General features: G+C 41.1%; 1 protein-coding gene across 1 annotated transcript; it reads left to right on the top strand.

Annotated features, from left to right (window-relative positions):
• The first annotated feature begins 4,330 nt into the window (after window positions 1-4,330).
• On the top strand, window positions 4,331-7,632 carry LOC136866687 (uncharacterized). Its single transcript, XM_067143801.2, has 2 exons — window positions 4,331-4,966; window positions 7,075-7,632. Exons 1-2 carry the CDS (start codon window positions 4,331-4,333, stop codon window positions 7,630-7,632), a joined length of 1,194 nt encoding a protein of 397 aa, XP_066999902.2.
• The last annotated feature ends 379 nt before the right edge of the window (window positions 7,633-8,011 follow it).

Raw genomic sequence — 8,011 nt, 5'->3', positions numbered from 1 at the left:
GGAAGGGGGCGAAATATAATTATATCTAAAAACGATCGATATTAGTGTTGAATCCATTATTTTCTGGATTACGAGGGATATTTCAACCGAACTTGGTATGCTTATGACTTACTATCAGGAGACAAATTGAGAGGAGGTATGGTATCCCTAACACCCCTAGGGTTGGGATGGGAGGGGATGAGATGTAAAAATAATTGAAAAACAGTGTCGAATACATAGTTTTCGTGGTCGCAGAGAAGAATAGTGACACTCCGGAAGTCAAACTGACTACTTAATCAACGCAGCTGAAGCAGAACGCGTGTACAACAATGCAGGAAAATCAATTTTATTATGACCTAAGAGGATTTATTTATTGTTGACTACAAATCATTGTTGAGCTTTCGTGGCTCAGGCGACAGCGCACCAGCCTCTCACCGCTGGGTTCCGTGGTTCAAATCCCATGTGAGATTTGCGCTGGACACAGCGGAGGAGGGACAGGTTTTTCTCCGGGTACCGGCTTTCCCTGTCATCTTTCATTCCAGTAACACTCTCCAAAGAACTTCATTTCATCTGTCAGACATTAATCATTGCCCCAGATGAGTGCGACAGACTTCGGCAGAGGGCACAGTTCCTCGCCGCTAGATGGGGCTTCATTTATTCCATTCCTGGCCCGGACGAATGAGTGGAAACATACTTTTTTTAAAAAAATCATTGTTAACTAAATTTAAGGCTCGGAACATTAAAAAACTTACACCGTTGGGCTCGAGGAAAAATAATTTCAAAGTGGCTCTGTTAGATCGCAAATTTGTATATATAACACATAACCTGTGATAGGTATTGTAGAAAAAGAACATCTAGTCAGTACGGGTTTTAAATGTTATTGTTGACATTTCATTTCCCAATTATAAACACATTTACATATCTTCAATAAGTTGAGTTGTGATGTGTGATTTTGTGGTTTGAAAGGATAACATCGAGATCAATGTTGAAAAATTCAGATTGCCTTCAGATGTTTAATATTTCAAGCAGAACTCTGTGCTATAAAACAGGTAGTTGAAAGGATTAAGAGTCACAATTGTAATGCACGTATATTGGGCGATTCTCAGGCTGCTTTGAATACATTTCAATACAAATATAATTTACATACCATTGCTATTAATATAAGATCATATGTATTAGACTACAACAAGCATATCCACATGAAATGGGTAAGAGATCATAATGGCACAGAGCTGATGAGCTTGACTAAGAACTGCAACTTCCCCCGACTCTCTGTTAATATATCGTCGCTGCCGGAACAAAACCTCCTATGTGAAATATTTTAGCTTAGAACTTTGGCCGGTAAGGTTCTGTCATCTAAGGTGCAATATTGCGTGAACACGGTCAAGACATTCTCGCTCTTCATAACGTATGTGCTGTATGTATCTCCAAAAATATTATCACATAGGAGGTTTTGTCCCGGCAACGACGATATGACAAGAGCCCTATGTCATTAGTTAAGAAGAAATTGAAAACATATATGGAGAATATATGGAATAATCTATCGATATTCAGCTAAGAGGTCTGCTTATAAGGAACTTATTCTTTCCGAAGATTCAAGGTAATCATGACGAACTAGTAGGCCTAGATGTCTATTGCAATTGACATCTACACAATAGTTCAAAGTTATGGTTCAAGCGAAAAGAAGCATGTGTAGCTGAAAGGAAAGGATTCTAATGAAAAGTTGCATATATGAAGTTGGTTGCTACAAATTGATAATAAAAAGTGTATTATAAGAATATGTATTGCCAAATTGCATGTCCAGCCGCCATTGCTCCCAGAAATCAACATGATACTCATTTTTGGTGTAGATTGAGGAAAAACGCAGGGCCATGGGCACCTTGATAATTGGAAATCTCATTTATTGTATTTTTCGACTTTTTTGGATGCGGAATCCTACCGAAATCTTTCCGGGTGTACGGAGCACGCCTTTACTGCCTCGGCCCTTATTACATACGGCTGAACCTTTGTTATTCTTATTCTTCCTGGTCTTTTCTTTGGCTCGGCACGAGTGTGTATTTCATCCAGTTTACGGCCATAGGCCTATGCCTTTATCGACGCCAACCCTATGCGAAGAGAAGTAATCATTACTGCGTATTTCTGTGGTGGGAAACAGTTTGTTTATATTGCTTATATTCTTCTGATCATTGTGTTCATTGTTTTATTGTCGTTGCTATTGGTATTTTCTGTCCGACTCATTGGCTGAACTGTCAGCGTACTGACCTTCGGTTCAGAGGGTCCCGGGGTATGTGTTGTATTCATCATCATTTCATCATCACGACGCGCAGGTCGCCTACGAGCGTCGAATAGAAAGACCTGCACCTGGCGAGCTGAACCCGTCCTGGGATATCCCGGCCCTAAAAGCCATACGACATTTCATTTCATTTCATTGGTATTTACTAATTTTTGTTCAATCTCCTTTCTGCTTTTTTGTATTTTGTTATTTTTTGAATTTTTCTAATTATATTTAATAGTAGAAGTTACGAGGAAATATTGCAATTGAGCTAACGCCTCTATATTAGCATTAAATAAATAAATAAATAAATACATAAATAAATAAATAAATAAATAAATAAAGAAATAAATAAATAAAAAGTCTGAACTATTATATGTTAATGAAGATGAGGATTGAGAAGAACACAATGAATCAGTCCCCGAGTATCTGTACCCTACTGATGACCTAAATGCTAATGCCCAATAACCTGAGTCGTTTATTCAATACATACAGCGATTCGTGTTTAATTTCACTCGCAGAAAATTTAGTACAGAACTAGTTATTTAAGTAACAAGTAAATCTTTAGCGGTCGAATCCAGTACTTTCCAGATGAAGCGGAGCTGATTTCGTAGCGTAGGACGAGTCCGCTTAAGTTCCTTGCGCATGTGGTTCATACACTATTTGTGAGTAAAAGTTCTCTAAATTAAATGAGCAATTTAAAGTGGTTATTAAATTCATATAGAGCAATAATAATAATAATAATAATAATAATAATAATAATAATAATAATAATAATAATAATAATAATAATAATAATAATAATAATAATAATAATAATAATAATAATAATATGTTTGGGTACCGTGCTTGGGCAATTTTTATTTCGTGCCATATAGGTTGCCTGACTTTTAATTTCAGCTTTCCGTTTACCGCTGCTTGATACCAGAGCATCCAGACCTGTATTTTCATGACCTGTGACTGTTTTAGTTCATTTTGTCGGGTATATATCAAATGTGTCACAGGAGATCTTTCACAAGCGGATATCGTGTGACATAGAGTGTCGAATGGACTTATTTACTACCCTTCAACAATTCATGTGTTTCTGCCAGAATTTCACCCGCAATGTTGGGATCTGGAGGCGACACTCTGCAACTGATCCACGGAGGAAATGATTTTTTCCTTTATTCGTTCGCGCATTTAAAGTAAAAAACATACAACAATATATGGTAACACCTTTTATATGTAATGAAATGGCGTATGGCTTTTAGTGCCGGGAGTGTCCGTGGACATGTTCGATCACAGGTGCAGGTCTTTTGATTTGATGCTCGTAGGCGACCTGCGCGTCGTGATAAGGATGAAATGACTATGAAGACGACACATATACCCAGCCCCCACGCCAGCGAAATTAACCAATGATGGTTAAAATTCCTGATCCTGCCGGGAATCGAACCTGGGGCGCCTGTGACTAAAGGCCAGCACGCTGATTATTTAGCCATGGAGTCGGACTTTACGTAATTATGCATTTCGTTTGAAGGGCTACTAAAATTCCATGTTTCGTACCTTTCTCAGTTCGAAAAGTAACTATCTTAATGATCATGAAATAACAAGTTTTATTTTCTTTAATTTCTTTCACTGTTCTTTCTCATACGTTACTCGGATCATTGAGTGCAATTTTACTCGGGTGTTTCATGTACGTTTTAAACGGTGTCTGTCATTATGATCGAATTTCAGAGGTGTGGTAAGTGCGAAGGCCGCTTTCTCATCTGTGCTGTCCCACAGCCAACAAGCACAATTGCCTTTGCCGGCTCAAGAATTACCTTACATTGCCGCAACGGCTAGTATCTCTGTCCTCGCACCTGAAGGCCAGACTAGAAAAGTATTCCAAGAACACACAAACTGGGTTTGCATAAGCAAATCACTCACATTTAAAAAGTCAATCATCCGTGAAAATCATGTGTTACTAGAACACAGTATATAAAGTCAGATTCTCGGCTTGGATAGTCAGTGTATTCAAAGCACAGCAAGTCACAAGTTGTGAAGTGGTGTAGCAGTTAAATTATTTTAACAGTGTTAAAAGTGTATTTAGGAGATCAAACCATGGCTCAGCATCGGTACATTTACCATATTGCTGTAGTCTTCGTCGTCGTGTATAATGGCTGTTTAACTAAGGCTGGTTCACAGGACACCGTGGAAACATTTGAGCCAGTCCATAACAAACAGAATTTAGAGGGCAAGATGTACATGGCCAGTTCGGCTTCAAAGGATCTTGCATCTTCAGCTACGGGGTACATCTACACCAGTTATGGGAACGGTCCTGCGAAATACGTGCAGCTCGGTGATAATTCTGGCAGTACTTCAGCGTACTACGGCAAGCATTTTGGAGGACTGGGAAGTGAAGGTGGAATAGGGATTGGCCATGGAGGGTACGGACACTTTGGTGGCGCTGGACTGTCCGGCTTGGGGCACCTTGCCAAGTATCAGCAGGCAGAAGAACTGGAGGATGACGCTGGGGATGCCATAGAGGCTGCCGACATTGAAGACGCTGGAGAGTCCGCTGAGTATAATCTGGCTGGCGGCGAGTTCAAGGAAGAAGTGGAAGGCGACGCTGGAGTCGATGGCTATCATGGTGGGAACTACAAGAGGGGTGGCGGAGAGGAGCAGGACGCATCTCACTATGCCAGCCAGGGAGAAAAGGGCGAGAAAGGATACAAGAGTCAACATGCTTTTGACAAGGTAATTAATTTAGGTTAAATATAACAATAAATTAATGATTATCAGAGACGGAAGGGGTGAAAATTCAGTCACTTTCGGGCTCAATGCCATGTCGGTACATGCGTGTCATCTATAATGCTTGACACATATAAAACTACATTAATTTCGCGCAGCATATAATAACGCTCTAAGATGCATTCTGCGCTAAAGCCATTTCCGAGGATCAAAATAAGTTAATTTCCGCCGTGGTGAATAGGTTGCACTGGACTGGGCCAGGGTCAAATAGGTTACTGGTAACTCAGTTCTTGTCCACATTATTTATCATTTGCTTTGAGTGTCTGAAATACACACCATCGTGTATTCTTTACTACTTTCCTTCATTTTGCTAATGTTTTGACATTGCGATTACACGTAGAGATTCCAGACAAGAGTGGACGCTTAAGATACATATGAATTCTTCTCAGTTGTATGGAGCTACATTGTACTCTATCAAGTCATAAATAAAACCAACTTACGAGGAAAAACAACAAAATGTTATGTCCCATGAAGGAAAGGTCACTGAATAAAATAGACCATAGGAGTGCAATGGATTTTATCATTTAAGAATAGAATTGCCAGGTAAGGAATTTTATCACATTCGTGGGACGCTCAGTTAACTCCGTTTTATCACTTTTGAAGTAAAATAATGAACTAATACACGGGAAAATGTTGTAAGACTGTTTGTAATGTTGAGACAATTTATTCTCTTATCAAGATCTATTTCAAGCCTTCGGAAAACAAAGTAAATAACTTATCAATGTTGACATTGTCTGCTCAGAGACCAAGATGCCCAGATTTGGAACCTCGTATCGTTTAGGTGAAGTAGATCGGGTTACTGAGTTCTGTGATTGTCGTTATCAGTCCCGAGGATGCAGAAACACCTGCTCACTCTCTTATCCACGCAGTTCTTCCGCACATTTCAATACCCTATATTCTATTTATCCATAAGAGAATTACAAACGTTTAAAGAATCGTTTTAATTTTATAAACGAGAAGAATAATAAGAAGAAAAAGGAAAGGGATATTCAAAATTTTACTAAAAAGTGAGTGATTACAGGATTGTAATTCTTGGTTCTAACCAAACCAAACCCTATGGCACTACAGCCCTTGAAGGGCCTTGGCCTACCAAGCGACCGCTGCTCAGCCCGAAGGCCTGCAGATTACGAGGTGTCGTGTGGTCAGCACGACGAATCCTCTCGGCCGTTGTTCTTGGCTGTCTAGACCGGGGCCGCTATCTCACCGTCAGATAGCTCCTCAATTCTAATCACGTAGGCCGAGTGGACCTCGAACCAGCCCTCAGGTCCAGGTAAAAATCCCTGTCCTGGCCGGGAATCGAACCCGGGGCCTCCGGGTAAGAGGCAGGCACGCTACCCCTACACCACGGGGAATTCTTGGTTCTATATGACACATATTTCAGATTTTAAAATATCAATATTTGAATTTCGATCTTCATGCTCTGGTTCAATTACGTATAACATGTGAACAATCAATTTTAATTATTTAAAGAAATGTCTTTCATAGCAGGCATTTTCTTATGGCCTACTACTACTACTACTACTACTCCTACTACTACTACTACTACTAATACTACTACTGAAATGTTTTCATTCCTCCCCTAAAGGGGACGGAGGGCCTCCTAGACGGTAACGCCGTCACTCAGGTCAGGGGGATGTGATGCTGTGAAGGAAATGTTCGGAGAAGGTGAGGGGATTCGCGGCCGTGGTCTGTACTAGGAACTGTCCCGGTATTCACACTAGTGGAAAACCACAGAAAACCATTCTCAGGACAGTTAATAGTGGAGACCAGTCCCTCTCCATCTCCCGAATGCGGAGGCGTAGAGCCACGGCTGAGCAGTGGCCACTCCTTTTCCTGCTCGGTTGGTTGGTCGGAGTACAGAGCCTTCGAACCATGGTCCAGCCGTACTCACTCTGCAGTCGCTGACCATCCCATGGAACCAGTCATGTTTGTTAGGGCAGTGCACACTGCACTCCATATAGTTGTAATGTAGTAGATAATGTGAGTCTTTTTTCTCTATGAACGCTCATTACAAATATTACATTTTCCTGAATTTTTGTATCTTATGTACACAGGGAGAGGCAGGGAAGCACGGCGCCGCCGAAGACGCTGGATTTTACAACGAGCAGGCTGGTCACAAGAAGGCTCACCACGACGAGGCCGGCCAGTACGGAGAACACAATGAAGGCGCCAAGGGCTACAAGAGTGCCAGCTTTGGAGCGCACGCAGATCACAAGAAGGGCAGCAAGACCACTGGATTCCACAACGTCTACCACAAGGATGAGTACAAGAAGGACCACTCTTTCTACGACGAAGCCAACAACAGCGCCCATCAGGATAAGCACGGAGAGTTCGAGGCCAAGCACGCCGCAGCTCAGGGAGGCTTCAGGAAGGGCGGTAGGCAAGACGCCGCTTACGATGTTGGTGAGAAGGGAAAGAAGGGCTCTTACGACAAGGGAGAGCATTTCGACGAGGAGAAGGGATTCGAAGGACGCGAGGGACACGACGGTTATCACGGGCACAAGGAAGAGTTCTCCAAGAAGGGAGATCAGAGCAACGGAAAGGAATATGGCTACAGCAGTTCCCGCGGGGAAGGAGGCTCTAAAGACGGCAGGTACAGCGGCCATTTCTAGAGAACTCGACAAAACAACGCGCTTGGAATTATATTGATTGTTTTAAAAAAGTTTGTTCCTCTATTAATGTCTTATTTTAAGGATATTTTATGACTTAGTACAATTTACTTATTTATTGTTCAGTACTCAGAGTATTAAGACTAACTGTACCACTTATTGTGTGGTTTGTTAAACATTTCTATAATGTAAATAAACGTATACATATAATTGAACACAATTTTCTCCTTATTGTGAAGGTCCAACAGTTATATCCTCCAGTTGATTCCCATTCCTCTATCCGGTCTTCTTTCTAACCTTTTCATATACAATTTCATCAGCAAACTCTATTGTGTTCATTCCTGTAATATCACGAGTTCCTTGTGCTGCTCTTCATGAAATT

Source organism: Anabrus simplex, chromosome 3, assembly GCF_040414725.1.
Source record: "Anabrus simplex isolate iqAnaSimp1 chromosome 3, ASM4041472v1, whole genome shotgun sequence".
Lineage (NCBI taxonomy): Eukaryota > Metazoa > Arthropoda > Insecta > Orthoptera > Tettigoniidae > Anabrus > Anabrus simplex.
Note: the sequence above shows the minus strand (reverse complement) of the source record. Positions and strands in the feature narration are given on the sequence as shown.